Below are 17,556 nucleotides of genomic sequence, written 5' to 3'. Positions count from 1 at the left end.
CTGTGGGGGAAAATAATCTTTTGCATGATATGTAAGTCTAGATTTCCAAGGAAGGAGGAAACCCTGATTTGCAGAGTTTACCAACCAACATCCAAAGCATAAATACTCTTCATGCTACCATTGTTACCTCACTGAATACGAGGAAGCTGGGCAGAAGTGGCCAGTAGTGCGTCATCATATAGGATATACATTATGTGGATGTAAAAGGGGCCACATACTAAATCTAACAAGCTCAGTGGAAGCCTACATGGTAGACCCTAGAAACTCAGACACAGAGTGGTCTGAACACAAAAATTCCTAGCTAAAAGTGGGGCTTGGGAGAGAGTCATGTCCCAGGCCTGTCGCTTCCTTAACAAAGGTCAATTTTTACCTTTGAAACTGTCCTTTGTCTTTGTGCATTTAAGATGACATACCTTTGAAATATCAGAGTTACAGTCTTTTCCAGACCCAGAATTCCCTGCTTTGCTTTCTCTCACCTTCCTAATCTACCACCAATGGATTTCATGTAACACTCCCTATTTTCTCCTTTGACTGTAATGTACAAAATAAGCTGCAAAACTGTCATTCTCCAGAGAAGGCGTTGAGATTTTGGCTTCTGGTAATTTTTGTCGGTTGGTTCAAATAAACTCTTATAAGACTTTTTCTTAGGCTGGACATTCTTTCTTGACAACTGTATACAGACAATAAACATAAATATCCTCAAACACATAGGTAATACTAAAATGTAGCAAAATAAATTAGAAAGTGATCTGTTTTGAGCATTTGACTTGTGCTTGTAATATAACAAGAGCAAGTTTACATAGTTTAATTGCTTATAATGGCTGAATTTAACAACTGGCCCTCAAAATTTATGACAATTTAACCATGGGCACTTGCGACCACACTACTTTGTGATCTGGAGCCTGCCTGACATTTCGGCCTAATTTTTCTTACTGTGTGTCTCTTCTCTGTAACCCTATGCTTCATTGATATTAGAACATTTTCACCTTAAATAAGCTGGCTTTGCCACTAACATTTCCTGTCCTCCCTACCTCATCCATCCACCTGGCAAATACCTTGCTCCATTAACATGGCAGACATGTGCTCATCTTTTCAGACTTAAAGTCATCTCATTTTTAAACCTTTTCCCCAACTCCCTACCCGCTTCCTCTAGGTATAATTGTACCTTTGTACCTTGTGCATAGTTTTAGCATGATACCTGCCTGGCATTTATTGTTTACAAATTTAACTTTGCTACTAAACCACGTTGCCATGTCTTACTCATTAAAAAAACAAAAACAAAAACAAAAACAAAAACAAACTCAGCTATGTAGGCCCTTAACAAATTGTTGAAAAATTTTAATACTAGTAGGCACTCAGTAATTGCAGGGTTGAGCCAATTTCCACTGTCACTCCTCCAGGGGATCAAGCTTTGTTCTTTAAAGACTTTTTGTGGATTTGTGAACGTATCTAACCTGTTACCTTGCTGGTAAAGACTGTCCCCCTCTTTGCTACTGTATCCCCTCCAGAACCTTGAGCTCAAGCATTCACTTAAAACACCCAGTTATTTGTTACAATGGGAAGAAATCTTTGGGTACAAAAGATCTGTAAAGCATAGTGTGAAAAAAATATACAAGGGGGGAGCTGTCAAATGTACATCTTTTAAAATTTTTTCTACCTTAATTAACAAGCCAACAACTTCCTTAGAGCAATTCCAGCCACACAGAAAGCAACATGCTTTCCGTCTGGGCCTCCTTTTCCTTACTCTCAGGTTGAAATTGACCTTGATGCTGCCCCCCATGATGCAACTCAGTGACTTCCAAAATTCCGCTGATAATTTTACTGCCCTTTCTCCAAGCTCCAAGTCTCTGGAGACAGTTCTTTTGTCTGTAGAGCCTCTTCAACTGAGGGTTCCATGCGGCATCAAGACCTGCATGGGTCAGCCCTTCTGGTGCTCTTCTAAACGTCCTGCTCTCCTACAGGCTTCTGATTTCCCCACAACTCTTTATTTTTCAGAGTTCTCTCTCCTAGGCCTTCAGCTATTGACCACTGAGTCTTTTCTCAGGCACACCGCCCACATATGTACTAAGTAATTATATTATTGTCACTAGTCCAGGCCCCAGACGGCAGTGCATTTTTCTTAATACATGTATTATTTGAGGAGTCATTTCCTGCACAGCTTCTAATCAATTTCCCACAGAAACAAAGATCACCATTCTATGTACTAGAATTGCTTTGTCTAATGTGTCTGAGCCAATCGATCAATTGTTTCAGAGGAAAGAATTATACTTTTTTCCTCTTGAGCACAGTACTTGACACTGTTAAGTGCTCAAAAACTATTTGTTGAATGAACCAAAGAACAATTTAGGGGTGTTTCTCTCATGATAAGTACCCAGAGACTTAAACAAAACTAGTAAGATTCAATCTTTACCCTCAGTCTATGAAAACAAACTGCCAAACCCTTTGTTATAAAAATTTCAGGCCAGCTTAGGTCTGACAATTTCTCCTGAGGTCTTGTTTGCTAATATCAAATACTCAGTTACCACAGATAGTATATCAGTTGTCCTTTACTGTTCCTTAATTAAAATAAACAAAATCTTTACACTGTATCCAAATCTTTTATTCCAAGAGTTCTTAGCATATTGAGCTCTTTAATTTATGAAACATACTTAGTGTCTTTCTATTAAAAACATCATTAAAAAGCCACATTCCTTGAATAGTCAAACAGGCACCAGTTTCCCACCAGGATGGGTTTCGGGATGAAATCTGGCTGGCAGCAGAGTAAGTTAATGGTTGCCGTTCTCAGTCCCTCCTGGCCTGGCCTGCCAGACAGCTGTTCTCCCAGGGCAGGGGGAAGCGGCTCAGCAGCTCCTGACAGATGGACAGCTGACTGGGGGCCCACCCCCGGGCCCACGCCCTGTGCAGTGTGTGCTGGCCTTGATACCTCGGGCAGCCTCCCCCAGAGGGGGGGAGAGAATTGTGCAGCTGAGAAAGAAGCTCTCAGCGGGAGGGAGGCGGCGGGCTTGACTGACACATGAGAGGGCTGGCTTTTTAGAGGGTTCTTAGCAACGACCCTGGTGTGACCCTCCTCAGCCAGGAGAAAATCAAATCAGTGCACCATTCTTTCAAACGCCATGCAGCATCCGCAGCTGAGCGTCAAGGAGGCCTTCCCCTCTGCCTGTTAATTACCTGCTCCTTTCACATCAGGATTCCTGCCTTTGCAAAGTGCTACTAGAGGGGGTAAGAGACGACCACCCAGCCCCCTCGCTTCCCGCGGGGTTAAGCCTCCTTTGTGATTGTGAGTCCTTGCGCAGCATCTCATCTGGTTGATAGGCGGGACCTAGAGGCGGATTCCAGACACCCCTCACTCTTATCCCCCTGGACCCGCAGGGGCTTTATTCTAGAGTCACTGGCGCGTGGCTGCGCTTTTCTTTTCTGTTTGTAGGTGAAACCTCAGTGGCTTCATTGGCTCCTTGATTTAAACCACGCCCGGCTTTCTGCCCGCTTTGCTGCTGCTGGGCCAAGCGGCCCAGCCACATCCCAGCCCCGCGCGCAAGGAGCCGGGGCTGCTATTGTGTGGATGCCGCGCTAGTCCTCTCTTGTCTTGCAGAGATGGCTAACAGGGGCCCGAGCTACGGCTTAAGCCGAGAAGTGCAGGAGAAGATCGAGCAGAAGTATGACGCTGACCTGGAGAACAAGCTGGTGGACTGGATCATCCTGCAGTGCGCCGAAGACATAGAGCACCCGCCGCCCGGCCGGGCCCATTTTCAGCAGTGGTTAATGGACGGGACGGTAAGGACTGCGAAGTCGGTGGGCAGGGAAACCCTCCAGAGCCTTCTCATTTTCAGATGAGGCTGCAAGAGGAGCGGCTGCTGCCCACTCTGTGGGGGAGGGAGTGGAAAAGCCTTTATTTCCTCGGGGTTGGAAGATCTGGGCCCCCTGCACAATTCCCTAGCAGCTCTGAGGATTCTCCACCCGTCAAACATTGCAGCTTCCTTCGGAGTTGTAGGCAAATCCTAAGCCTTTTTTGCTCTTTCTAGTGGGAATAGAGATAAGTATTTCCCTGAGATCTCTCCAGCCTTTTTGGTGCATCTGCTCATCTGGGGCCATTCCTTCCCCAGGGGAATGGGTTGGTTACAGAGTAAAACAAAGGAAGGGGGGGGCGGGATTAACCACCTCCCCTCCCAGAGCCGTGTTCCCTGGGGGTGATCCGTGTCTGTCTGTTGAATGGAAGGGTTCTCCAGAAACTGAAGGGAATCCTTATTTGATACCTGCTTTTCTAGTCAGATGCTCCTGTGTGTTTGGGGAATCGGGAAGCACAGGCTCTGCTGAATCAAACAAGCCCATCTTTTCCCTGCAGGGAGCGATTTACTGTTGTTACATAACTATATCCCACGCTTCTGCTGGGGTGCCGAGCCTTTGGGTTATAGGTATCTGGGTGGAGGGTGTCCGTTCAGTTCAGTTCAGCACATGTGGAACAGGTTACTGAAGCCTGATTTGGATCTGCCTTTGGATAGAGGAAATAATATTAGACTCTCTCATCTGACCACCCTGGGTGCCGCCACGAGCTCCTCCCTGCACTGAAGTCTGGAACCATGGCCCTGTCCCCATACATTGTTCCCTGTCTGTAAACATTCTTCCCCTCACCCAGAAAAAGAAGGGAGGAGCGAGGACGGAAGGGGACTCCTGAGTCACTGGACTCACTGAGGTCAGCAGCAGCTCTGGGAGTAAGATTGCCTGGGTCTTTGGGGTTCGGCATGGGAGCCTGGCTGCGCAGCCCAGAGTCCATGCCTTCTGGGGCCCGAGCCTCGCCTGTGCCCGAAACTGTCAGCCGTGTCCTGTGGGGGTTGGAATTCACTTCACTTTAGGGACAGGTAAATGTGAAGGGAAAGTTGATGGTGTCCCTCCCTTTCTCCCTTCAGGTCCTGTGCAAGCTGATAAACAGTTTATACCCACCTGGACAAGAGCCCATTGCCAAGATCTCAGAGTCCAAGATGGCTTTTAAGCAGATGGAGCAAATCTCCCAGTTCTTAAAAGCTGCGGAGATCTATGGTGTCAGGACCACTGACATTTTTCAGACAGTGGATTTATGGGAAGGTAAACAGCCCCGTTCCTTTGGGGATTGTTTTCCCCTTCCCCTCCTCTTGCCTATCTCTTTGTGAAACCTGCTCACGATGTTCTTCCCTGTGCCAGTGTTTTCATGTGTGTGCATGAGTGTGTATGTGTGTGTGCGCGCCCACGCTGGGGCGGGGGCGGCTATGAGCTGTCACCCGGATGTGCTGTTAGCCTCCCCTTTATGATACTCTACTGAAAGGCGTATCCTCCCCTATGGGAATGCCCACCCCAGGACACAGCAGGAACCTCAGCCAACTAAGGAGTAAACAGAGAGGAAGCTAAAATGGTTAGTTACATGGCTGCCTTTCGTTCCTGCTATCCCTCCCACATCATACTCTTCCTGAACAAATGATAGCTACTGCAGAACAGCGGCGGGGGAGGGGGGTGGATGGTGGTATTTCTGACTCACTAGCAGTGGGGCTCATAGATAAAGCCACCTGGTGCAATTTTGTCATTCAATCTGAGAAAATAAATAGCACCTCAACCATTTATTAAACTATTATCTGGGAGTTCAGTGACTATACCTTCCAGATATGTACTTTCTCAGAGAGTGTGACAAATGATTTCTTCTTTTACATTTGTGAATTGACTTGATTAAGCAATCTTGAGAGGCATAAAAATGAAATCACATTTCTGGACATAATTAACAATTCACTATTACTGAAAGAAATGATATGAATGGAGAAACTGTCAGAGATTTGGGGCCTATGGTCGTAGTCCTTAGTGTGCCCCCGAGCCCAAATGTCAGTGCATACCCGTGCAGCTAACTGTGCACACTATGCTGCCTGGGCTCTGGGAGATCCAGGCCAGGCCAAGCAGGGTTCCCTTGTTGACTCTGCTCTCTCATGCTCATTGTTGCTGTCTGTCATCAGCAGCCCAGCCAATAGGATACTCAGGGCAGTGACGCAAATGGTCCTGCTGACAGTGAGAATGGGGTAACTTTCCTATGGTCCTTTGACAGCGAGATTTTAAGGGACATTCAGAGGATGGCTGAAGTAGATTTCCAACAGAGGACCGTTCTACTAAACAACTTATAAGGAAACGATTGCCTTCTTAATCCTCGCACCCCACCTTGCGTTAGGCAGAGAGCTGGCATTTCCTGTTCTCTTCACAGAGGAGTAGTGAAAATCTTAAGATGCCCGTCAGTTTTCCTTGTGTTTGCCATTACTTAGAAACTCAGGTATCCAGGCTGTCAGGCCAGGCTATTGAGTTCATGGGCACTTGCCTCCAGTCACCACGAATGCCGCAGTTGAGACTTTTCATTTTAGATCAAAATTATGATTGTCCCCAGCTAATAAAGATAGCCACTGCTTATTGATATTTTCCTATGTGCTAAGCAGAGTTCAAGCGCTCTACTACATATCGCCAGTCAATTCTCCTACAGTTCTATGAAGTGTTATTAGTTCGCCCATTTTCAAGACAAAACTGAAGCTTGCCCGTGATTACATGTGTAGGCCATATGGCTGGCTAGTCGGTAGCAGGGCCAGGACTCCAGCCCAGCTTCTCTGATGCCAAAGAATAAAGCCTTAACTAGTCTGCCATGTCACGCTTGGGCCAGGAGGCTGTTGTCTTCACCTATACTCTGAGCACACTGTTGAGTCATAATGGTGACCGATGAGGCTGAAGAGGAGGAGATGAGTCAGGGCTGTGTGGGACAAAAGGCTAGAGCCCCTGCACCAGCTAGGGGGTTTGTGTAGATGAAGGGGCCCCAGGAGGCCCCCCTAGAACAGGAAGCGTAAGAGGATGAAGAACCTGGGAGGTATGTGGGTGATGCGGATCCCCAGGGTGCTTTTCTACCTTTTGATTACTGAGGATGCTCTGCTCACCTTTCCCCCTTTTCCAAAGGCTATGCAGATGAATGAACTTTCTACCCAGGAGGTCTGACAGTGAGTGGGAGGGATAGGAGGAGCAATGGCTCTAGATAAACATAGCCTGTAGAGGTCTACAGCGCCTGCCCAGCCCTGTGTGTTAGATACCCCGCAGGGAAGAGGGAGGTTGATGGGCATGAGATAGGGCAGTGGACAGGCAGACTCAGACAAGTTAATGTTCCTACAAAAAACAAACAAGGCAGACACTGAGGGGTCTCGCCCACAAGGCAGAAGGAGAATGGGGCTTTAAAGGAAATAAGAGAAGATATCTGCTCCAAGGGTGCTGTGGCTGACCTGCCACAGGTAGGTCATGCATTAGGTAAGGATAGCTGGCCAGAGGAAAGTAGATGCTTAGGAGTGTCCAGATGACCTCTAGAGGCCCCAGGGCCTGGATGCCCTCTCCATGGAGGGGCAACTGAGGACTGAAGTTCAGGGAGATTCATTCCAAGTGTTAGAGGGGATACTTGACATCCTCCAGGATCACTGCCTGAAACAGGCCAGAGCTGGTTACTATGCAGTGGAGTTAGAAGCGGCGCGGTGGGTTGTTTTCAGCAGAGAAGTAGTGGGGCGGTGGGGAGGGTGGCCTTAGCAAGCCCAGTGGTGAGACCCACAGTACATCATGTGGACTGAGCAACTGAGGCTGGGTCCGTTCTGCAAGAGCTGGTTGTCCTCAGCAGTCTGGGAACCAGTATGCTGGCATTGGAGGGATGCTGCAAGGCACGGTTCGTGTGTGTCTTTGTGTGTATGAGCATGTATGTGTTCGTATACAGAGCTATTGGATTAGCCACTTGCTTATCTTAGTGCCACATTCTCCCTACAGCTCTACCCCCTGACAGTGGTTTTCAGTTCACTCACATTCATTCCTGATTCTGTGCATGTGGCTATGGCTGTGGCTCTGGGTCCTGCAGGTCCAGCCTTCCTTGCCTGAGTACTTCTCTTCCTCCTCTGCAGGCATCTTTCCCCCCTGCCTGGCATGTTTCCATGGAGGGCTCTGCTTGCCCGCGGCTGCCCAGAGACTCTGTGCAGCTTATAATATCACAGACACGTAAAGCTGCAGGAGTCCAGGCTTGCCAAATACCTTTCCTTCTAGGCTTCAGTTATCTAGACAGGGAGAGGCCCCAGATGCACCCACTATCCTGAACACCCTTTTAGATGCAACGTGAAATGTTTGGAATGGGATGGGGACAAACAGAATGAAAGGGTTCAGGGCTTTAAAAAGGAACCCAGGGCTGAATGGTCCAGAAAACAGCCCGACCACAGGGACATTATAGACAAGATGACTGACGTTCCTCTGGGACGTTCCTCTGGTGATGCGGAAGGAGTGAGAACACTTAGAACAATGCAAGAGGACTGGGCAAGTGTCTCTGGGATGAGGGAAGGTGAATGCCTGACTGGTAACTTTCAGATATGCTCTGGGGCCACCAGAAAGGGCAGGGGTGGGACAGGGGTATGGCTGGCTGTCTCAGCTGTCCGTGACTCAGAGGAGAGCAAGCTGGAGGCTAGATTTTAGCACTTGTGGAGGGGAAGGCGAAAGGGGAGAAAGGTAGGAGCAAGAAAAGGAGGTGTGTGTGTATGTGCAAAAAAGGGAGAACATGGGACAGCCAGTGAATATGCTGGACAGACAAACCCAAAGATCACTTATCCTGGAAGGTCATCGAGTGCAGACTCTTGAGTGAGGAATTAGACTGCGTGATTCAAACCTCTGCTCTACCACGCATCAGTTAACTTCTCTAAGCTTTGATTTCCTCAGCTGAAAAATGGGAATAATCATATCTCTTTCACAGGGTTGGTATGGGCAGTAAGTGAGATAATGCATGAGAAGTGCTTAGCATAGTGCCTGGCAATAATAGAGTATAATAAATATAAACATTGTTACTGGCATTAACTTGGCCTTTGTTTTAAGACTAATACAAAATGAGGGCACGGGAGCAAGGCTAGAAAGGCACCCATTCTATCCTGTAACAAATGGATTTCACTAACGGCTTCGCACAGAAGCTGGTAGGGTTGCCTGGATGACCTTTGCCCTCACTTCGTCTGCCAATCAGGAGGGGCAGGCTTTACAGGTCACCTTATTGACTTTTCTCTCACCTCCTGGCCATTACCTTTTTGATGTCTTACCCCAGTTCCAAACCCAGAAGATCTTTGTAGAGTGGAAAGAGCATGAGGTTGGGAGCCAGGTAGATGGGTTGAAACTCTTCTTTTGCTAAATCCACTTGCGTGAACTTGCTAAAGCGACTTAGCCTCTCAGAGCCTCATTTCCCTTCTCTGCAAACGGGCCTAGCCCTTCCTTCAGAGGGTTCTTAGAAGGATAAAATGTGTAAAATGCCTAATAAAGGCTGGCTTATTTCCCCTACGCTAAGTCCACCATTGACTAACCTGTTTGGTTTCTTTGCATAACTGTGAGCGAGCATTACACAGGTAGAATTCTAGGATGTCAGAGCAGCAAGACTCAAAGATCAGTCAAATCTGATTACTTTTCTCAGTGACTCTACTGACAATGATCCTGGACTCATGGTTTCATCATGCCTCCCTGTCCCCGCTCCTGATGGCTGGGAGTTACGGAGGAGGCGTGGATTTATATTCAGGTAGAGAGCCTGGAAGGCCCAAATATATCCTGCACGTGTCATTCCTCAACAGCAAAGCAAAGAAACAGTTCGCCCAGTTTGAGAGATATTTTGGGATATTGTGAGGTACCTGTAGTGACTTGAGATATCACAGATGTCTCTTGTGTGAAGCCTCCTTTTTTAGCTGAACAGCCTTCACAGCATTCATTCCAAGTGCTGCTCATCGCTATGTTTGGCTGACTGCCTCCAGCATGGGTTCTCAAACGCCAGCGTGCGTCAGAATCACCTTATGAAAACGCAGATTGCTGGGCCCAAGCCCCAGAGTTTCTGAGATATTAAGTATGGGGCAGGGCCTAGGAATTTGTATGTCTTACCAATTCATCGGTGATGCTTGTTCTACTGTTTGAGAACCCCAGTTTGAGAACCACTGCCCAGAGAGTTTCTCAGGGAAACAAGTAACAAAAATTCATAAAACCCACCATGTGAGCCCAGCCTACACTCTGACATTTCTCCATTGACTATAGAAGTATTTCCGCTACTTCGAATGGAGAATTGGGGGCCACATCTAAGATATTACTCCGGGAAATAAGAAATGGTTCCCTCATCCACTGATCACTTTCTCTGTAAGCCCCAGAAAGATGAAAAAAGCCAGTAATCCAAAATTAGCAAGGATGGTCAAAACTGATATAATATAGAGGGAACTCTGAAGCAGAGTTTTGACCGTAAGATAAGACTGATTTTTAGAATTGAAAGTAGAGTGTCCAACCTGACTTTCCTCACTAATATGACGTCTCTCTGGCTTGCTTTCTCTCTCTCTTTCTCTCTCCCTCTCTCTCTCTTTCTTTCTTTCTTTCTTTCTTTCTTTCTTTCTTTCTTTCTTTCTTTCTTTCTTTCTTTCTTTTTCTTTCTCTTTCTTTTCCTTCCTTCCTTCCTTCCTTCCTTCCTTCCTTCCTTCCTTCCTTCCTTCCTTCCTTCCTTCCCTTCTTTCTTCCTTTCTTTCTTTCTTGTTCTGTTTCTTTTTTCTTTTCAAAGACATGTATAAGCTGCCATGAAAGTAATTTTAAAAATTTAAAGGAGCAAAGTCTTTGTTCTAGTATCTTTACAGTCATTCATAGCCCTCAAGCTCTAGGGGCATTGAGAATCCCTGGTTGGGCCAGGAGCCTTACAGTGCAGAGCCCTGGGCCCCATTACCCAGAGATTATCATTCAGTAGTTTGGTGTATGAGATCACACTTGGAGAATTGCTTAGTAATAATGCAGGGAACAGGGTTTACGTTCTAGTGTCAAGTAAAAGTGTCTGTTGCTATCTGAGACTCACAGAAAATGTTTGCTGGTGAGACAGGGAAGCTACTGTGCCACCATCTTTTTTCTTTTATTTTTTTACAACTTCAAGTTCTAATATTAGCTTCCCTTGTGGTAGGAGGCTAGGAGATTCCAGGCAGCCCAATTAAAATTCTGAGCTGTTAGTATACATTTGGCTTCTCTACTTTCATGTGTCACTACCCTTGTTATGGCCAGTGGTCTCATTATTTTTATTTTTGAAAAAATATCCACGCTTCAGGGTATTTTTTAAAAATTTATTTATTTATCCTTATCCTAGGACATACTTATTGATTTTAGAGAGACAGGAAAGGAGGAAGAGAAACATTGATCAATTGCCTTTTGAACACATCTCTACCGGGGACCAAATCCCTAACCCAGGCGTGTGTCCTGACCGGGAATCAAATCCATGACCTTTGGGTTTATGGGACCGCACTCCAACCAGCTGAGCCACGCCTGGCCAGGGCTCATTTTTAGATCAACACTAGGACTCGGTCTCATTTCTGCTCTTGAGCATCTAGAAAATTCCCAGCACCTAGTTGGTGCTTCTCTTAGAAATATTGTTTTTCCCTTTGGAAGAAGAGCCTTAATCAGAGGTTTTCAAGCTGTCTTGCCAAAGAATCTGGGGGTAGCTTTCAGGGAGCAAAAAGCTTCCAAGCTGCCAGGCCTCTGAACTGGCTCACCATTTGGATCAGAGCCCTTCTAATTATCGATTGTACTATTTTACTTTGTAGAAGATATCTCTGTAGAAAGAAGTTATTTCTTCACAAATATAATTTAGTAGTTACCACATGCCAGACATTTTGATTTTTTAAGAAAACCAAAGAATCAGAGCAGTGCTTGCCTATCCAATCTTGCTGCATCAGGATCCTCTCAGGAGACTGCCCCAGAATCTGAATTTTTAAGATTCTCAGGTAATTCTGATAATCAGTCTAGTTTGCAAGTCAGCAGGTGAAACCCATGTTTCTCAAACTTGCCTGGTGGAGCTTATTAAAAATATAAACTCTCAGTCCCCACCCCAGGCCTGTTGGGTGAGCCTCTTGGGAATGGCCTCAAATGTCACATTTCTAGAGGTCCCCTGTGCGATCCCATAAATGATCCAAGAAGCTTGGGAAACCCTGCCCAGAAGCCGGCTTTGCTTTAGGCAGATGGTACACTTGGTGGTGACACCGAAGTTTAGCTTTGGTGGCTTCTACCTGGCACACTTCACAGATGTTGTTTCATCTCCTTGCTTCTCCTCTGGTCATTTAAATTTTTGACCCTCATTTGCAGGAATCAGCCTCCACGAACAGCCCTTTTCCTCCAACACACTTGCTCTGGACTCCTGAGCTGGCAGAAGGGAGGCTGGACAGAGGCTGTCTTGCTATTTTTTCAGCCCAAGAGTGCTGGAATTCTCCACAGGAGCGTCTGTTCAAAAACTAATCACACATGGCAAGAAAAGTTAGACATGAACTAGTTACAGACACAGATTTCTATTTGTTGTATTATTTAGAATCTTGACAATAATTAACTTATCTACACGCAGATGGGGGACTCTAGGTTCCAACTGTTTTTCTAGCTTTAATCTTATTTGAGTTGAGACCTGGAGAAAATATTTCAGATAAAAACACGCAAGGACTTAACCACCATGTGGAGTTGGTGCTCTGATGTTGTGGGGCCCAAGGACTGTAGCCCAGTCTTCTCCTGCCAGTGTGTTCCCTCTGGTGTGGCCCTGAAACAGCCACTGCCTTCCCTTCAGATCTGCCCCGCTCACTGAGGCAGGTGCCTCGAGCAGCCTGCTAGGGGACCCATGTTGGGTGACCTGGTGAATGATTTGTGGGGCTTTATTTTCAGACACTGGAGCCAGAGCCAGGGCCTGATTAACTTGTTGGGTGACTCTGGGCATGTCAATTAATCTCCCTGAATTAGTTTTTCTATCCACACACTGGGAGGAATAACATCAATTTTATGGGGTCGATGCCATGTATAATAAAGTGTCTGGCCTATACGTTATATCAAATCTCTTGCCTTGGGAACTGTCTTAAGGAAAACCTTTCCCTATTGTTCCCGTTTAATGCCTCCTTCCCCGGCTTCTTTTGCCCCAATTGTGTAATTGTTTCCCTTTCTCTCTGGGATGAGGGTGGGGTGATATTTATAGTTCTCGGTTCCTGGATATCTTCCTTATGCCCCCAGTCCATTCCCTTCATCCTTTATGGGTTCGTGTAGTGGATACAGCAGCCAGCTGCTTGTGAAGGAGGCTGGGTCTATGGTTCACAGAACTTGCTTCTGCATCCACGGCTTCAGGGGAGTGTCTGTAACTCAGTGGCTAGGCTGCCAGGCTCTGCAAAGTCCCAGAACCTGGACATACGAGACCTACTCTTTCCAACGATCAGAAACATCTCTGGTGTGCTCTTCATACAGGGCAGAGATGAGTGATAGCCCCTAACCTTCCTCAGCCTCCCTGCGCTTAACCACTTCGCTAGGCTCTCTTCAGTGACTCACTACTTAAGAGCAAACCCTCTCCCTCTCTCTTCCCAGAGTGATCCCTCATAATATCATTATTACAGTTTTTTTTTTTTTAATCCAAGTATTTTGTTATTTAGGGACAATTACAGACATGTTTTTCATCTGCAGATGAGATGAATCATTCTAATAACCACCTCTGTTTCCTCTGTCTTAATTCTCAGTATTGCTTGTGCCCTGCTCCTTCCATCTGCTGCCCACATTCTCCATTCTCCACCACCCTAGCTGTCCCTCGAGTCTGGGGGACTCTCCATGGAGAGCGTTTTATCCCTGGATCCATTTACCAGTCCCACAGGGCCTCAGGATCCAGGAAATTGCCCCATGATTAATGGGATGGAGGAGAGAAGCGAGGGAAGAAGGATGTGCTGTCTCTATCATTTTTGAACAAATGGACTGGACATCCCTGAACTGCATTTCCTTCGTGAGCCCTAACTGCTTATTTTATTAGCATTATACTCCATTCTCACTTTCCATCTGCCTTTCCCCCATAATTCTGTATTTCCCAGTGACTGAGCTGCAGCCGCTGGGCTGGGGAGACCATAGATGGCCACTCAGTTGAAAAAGAGCATCTTAATATTTGTTTTTAACTTTCCCAGCTCCCCACTGGGCTGAATGCTGCCTTCTTCTCTTACCCTGTGTCTTTAGCTTTCGCACTCCCCACTGGGCTCTCATAGACCTTGGATCTAGTTCTAAATTGAAGGGCTAACCACACAGTAGCATCTTTCTCAGTCCAGGACATGTCAGTCAGCTGGAAGGGAGGAAGGAGGAAACGATGGGAGGAGCAGGCTGACCTGGAGGGTCCATTTGCCTTCCCCATGGGTTAGGGGCGACTGGACTCCTCAGGTAACAGCGCTCCCCTTCGCATAGGCACACCACGCTTTCTCTCTCTCTCATGAACACATGCCCGCCAGTTATTTATTGTCTCGATTAACTCCTTCAGGCAGCACAAAATGAAAGGCCTATCATTTGTGTCACATTGAGAGCTTTCTGTGTTGATTTGTTTTCTTCATTTGCTGGGCCTCAGCCCAGATAGCCATGTGAATACTCAATTTGATGCACATGGGTGATTTTAGACCCTTTTAACCCAGATAAAGTGAAAGAGAGAAGCCACCTGGGGTTTGGTGTAGTTAATCCATCCAACCAGTTTCTTTCCAGTCTCCTTTTCTCTTTCCCATCCTGAGCAAAATCCTCTTCTACAGTGTACCACACCAGCCTATCCACAGGACTTCTTAGGACAACCCACAGAACCCACCAAGCTCAGGGCCTTTGCTCAGGGCAGGTACCAACCTGGATCTGTGCTGCTGAGTGCTTGGAATGTTTTATTCATGCAGCAACTACGAATGGATTAGAAACTGGGCATCTCTGGTATGCACCATATAGAAAGGATGAGCCAGGTGACATTTTGTTCGTTTCTGAGTGTTTTGGCTGTGGTTGTCTTCAGGCCAGTTTGGGACGTATTTGATATCCCTGTCCCCTGAATGTGACCGCCTGCAGCCTCCTATCAGAGCTTCCTTCCCAAAGGTCCAGCCCGATCTTTCCAGGTTCCTTGGCCCTGACACATGCTTGGCTTTAATCTCTTGGTTGATCTCCAGGGAAGGACATGGCGGCTGTGCAGAGGACCCTGATGGCTCTGGGCAGTGTTGCAGTCACCAAGGATGACGGCTGCTACCGGGGAGAGCCATCCTGGTTTCACAGGTAAAATCCCTTCTCAGCCCTGCTGGCACAGAGGATGATTTTAACAAAAGGGAGCATCTGAAGCCTTGTTGCTCCCAGAGCATATTTCAGCCCAAAGTCCCTCAGGACAAGCACTGATGGCCCCACAACTGAGTCCCCCAGAGCAAGGAAAGACCAACGCCAACACCAACATCCTACGCAGGGCAGAGTGGTTGGGCCTTTCCTGCTAGATACCTAGATCCTTCAGCTCTGCCCAGGTTCTGTTTCTCCTGAGATGGAATTGCTTTTCTCATAGGTGGCTTGATGTCTGAACTTGGTTTTATTATAACCCAAGTAGCCCTGAGTCAGTTTATCTATCTATCTATCTATCTATCTATCTATCTATCTATCCATCCATCCATCCACACAATGAAGGGAAAATACATCCTAGTTGCGTGAGATTGTGGTTAATGCTTGCTGTCATGGTATGTTTATTAATAACACTTTATTTCACTTTCAGCAGTGGTCTAGTCTGGATAATTAATTATATGTTCATGTCAGTGAAAGGCCTTTTCCTAAGATGATTTGTTCTGTTGTTTTTTTTTTTTTCAGGCATTGGAGTTAGCAAGGGAGCGTTAACTCAACCCAGTAACTTAGTAGAGGATGTAGAGAAAAGAACATGTTGTACCAGATAATTGACTCTTCGTTTCCCTTAACCCCCTTTTCTTCTTGGCAGTTATAAAAATGTGCAAGTCTGCATCATCTAAAAGAATCTGGTCTGAAAATCTCCCAGATATTGGCCAGTTGAAATCCTGGTTTTAGTCCTAACTTTATTAATGATGTACTATGGACTCTATGACCCCTCCAAACTAAAATTATTTACTATCTGGCTCTTTACTGAAGGTTTCTGACTTCTTGTCTAGAGTAAGAAATTTCCCCTTTATAACTCCTAGGTCCTTCAGCTTTAAAATGGAACATGAACCCTTGGCCTTTACAGGGAAGGGTGGAATAGGATTAATGACATGCTTTGTAATAAGAGCTGATTTTAATTTTCATAAGGGTTTGAAGTAACTGAGAGAGGGAGACAGGAAATTTATCTGAGCATGAAGTCCCCAGAGAGGCAGCTACTGATCTTTGCTGGAAATTCTAGAAAACCATCTGGACTTCTAAGGAATAAGAGCTCATGCATCATGATAGGGATTGCTTGTGGTAGGGCTCAGGGTAGAACCACAGCCCAGGGTAAGGGTAGGGCCACAGTTCTTTCCCAGGCATAGTGAAGGACAGGGCCTGCTCTTCCATCTGGTGACCCCTCCTCCTCCCTCCACCCTGCCCCACATACACACACTAAAGCCCATATAACTGCGTATCTTGGGAAGGGTTTGAAAACTGTCAAAATGACAATATTCCATCTTACTCCCTCTGCCCAGGAAAGCCCAGCAGAATCGAAGAGGATTTTCAGAGGAGCAGCTTCGCCAGGGACAGAACGTGATAGGCTTGCAGATGGGCAGCAACAAGGGAGCCTCCCAGGCAGGCATGACCGGGTATGGGATGCCCAGGCAGATCTTGTAAGACACCGCATCCTGTCCCCAGTAGAGAGGACGAGTGCTCCACACCACGGTCTCTATGACAAAGAAATAGTTAGTCACCTTCTGACCTTTCTCAAAGCCTCCTGTCCCTGGTTTTTGCAAGTGCTGCATTTCTGCTGAGAATCCGCGTTGCCTACTGCTGCCACCTTGTGTTCATTTAGAACTATGCAAAGACTCCGCTTCCTCCTCGGCTCCTTCTCTGCCCTCAAGTCTCCGTTTGTCTGATTATTTATTTATTTATTTGCCAAAAATTTCCCTCCTCGACTTACAGAACACACCGAATAAACAGAGTAGTGTTGTGTCTTAAAGTGTAAAGTTCATTCTTTGTCTCAGGGACTTTGCAGGCAGGGCTGATTTCTCTTTTATTCAAGGGGCCAGCAAGATGGCATTCGGCTGTTAGCTGCAGCTGTGAAAATACAGGTTCGCTTTGAGGATGCCCCTTCAAGCTTGTGAATTGTTTATCTCTGCAATTGTACTAGAAAGTTTAGAAATAGTTTTACCCATTCTGACAGATGCCATAAGTTCAAGAGCAAGATCTTTGACCCCCGCATATTTTTTGTGCACCTACCTTGTGCTTATTACACTTCATGGGGGACAGAGGAAGGAGCAATCCAAAGCTCCAGCTCTTAAGGCACTCTCTATAGATGCCCAGGATGTGTCGTAAGGATGGTTGGTTTTATCGAGTGGATGGGTGACGAATGGTTGAAGGAATGAGCAGTTTTCACTTCCCTAGCAACAATCTTCCTGCAGGCCAGACCCTGGGTCTGATGTTGATATTCATCCATTTCCTTCATTAGTCAGGAGTGACAGGCAATGTAGATTGCTTGCTTACAGTTGTTTATAGGGTCTAAACCCCTAAACTCTTACCTAAGATAGGCCTAACAAGGATGGGATATGTTTTAAAGAGTTTCTCCTCTACTGAAAAATTAAGAAGGCAAATAAGCGTGGGAACCACCAACTCATCTCATTC

The 17,556-nt window shown here is 46.3% G+C and overlaps 1 protein-coding gene across 1 annotated transcript; it reads left to right on the top strand.

The window, feature by feature from the left end:
- Positions 1–3,001: 3,001 nt before the first annotated feature.
- TAGLN3 (transgelin 3) lies at positions 3,002–16,803 on the top strand. The gene is made up of 5 exons (XM_054577230.1): positions 3,002–3,219; positions 3,590–3,771; positions 4,902–5,076; positions 14,940–15,042; positions 16,428–16,803. The coding sequence occupies exons 2-5, from the start codon at positions 3,592–3,594 to the stop codon at positions 16,567–16,569; spliced, it is 600 nt and encodes a 199-aa protein (XP_054433205.1). The 5' UTR covers positions 3,002–3,219; positions 3,590–3,591; the 3' UTR covers positions 16,570–16,803.
- The last annotated feature ends 753 nt before the right edge of the window (positions 16,804–17,556 follow it).

Source organism: Pteronotus mesoamericanus, unplaced genomic scaffold (assembly GCF_021234165.1).
Source record: "Pteronotus mesoamericanus isolate MK-2021 breed Mesoamerican mustached bat unplaced genomic scaffold, CSHL_Meso_final contig_42, whole genome shotgun sequence".
NCBI classification, from domain to species: domain Eukaryota; kingdom Metazoa; phylum Chordata; class Mammalia; order Chiroptera; family Mormoopidae; genus Pteronotus; species Pteronotus mesoamericanus.
This window is presented reverse-complemented; position numbering and strand designations above follow the sequence as displayed.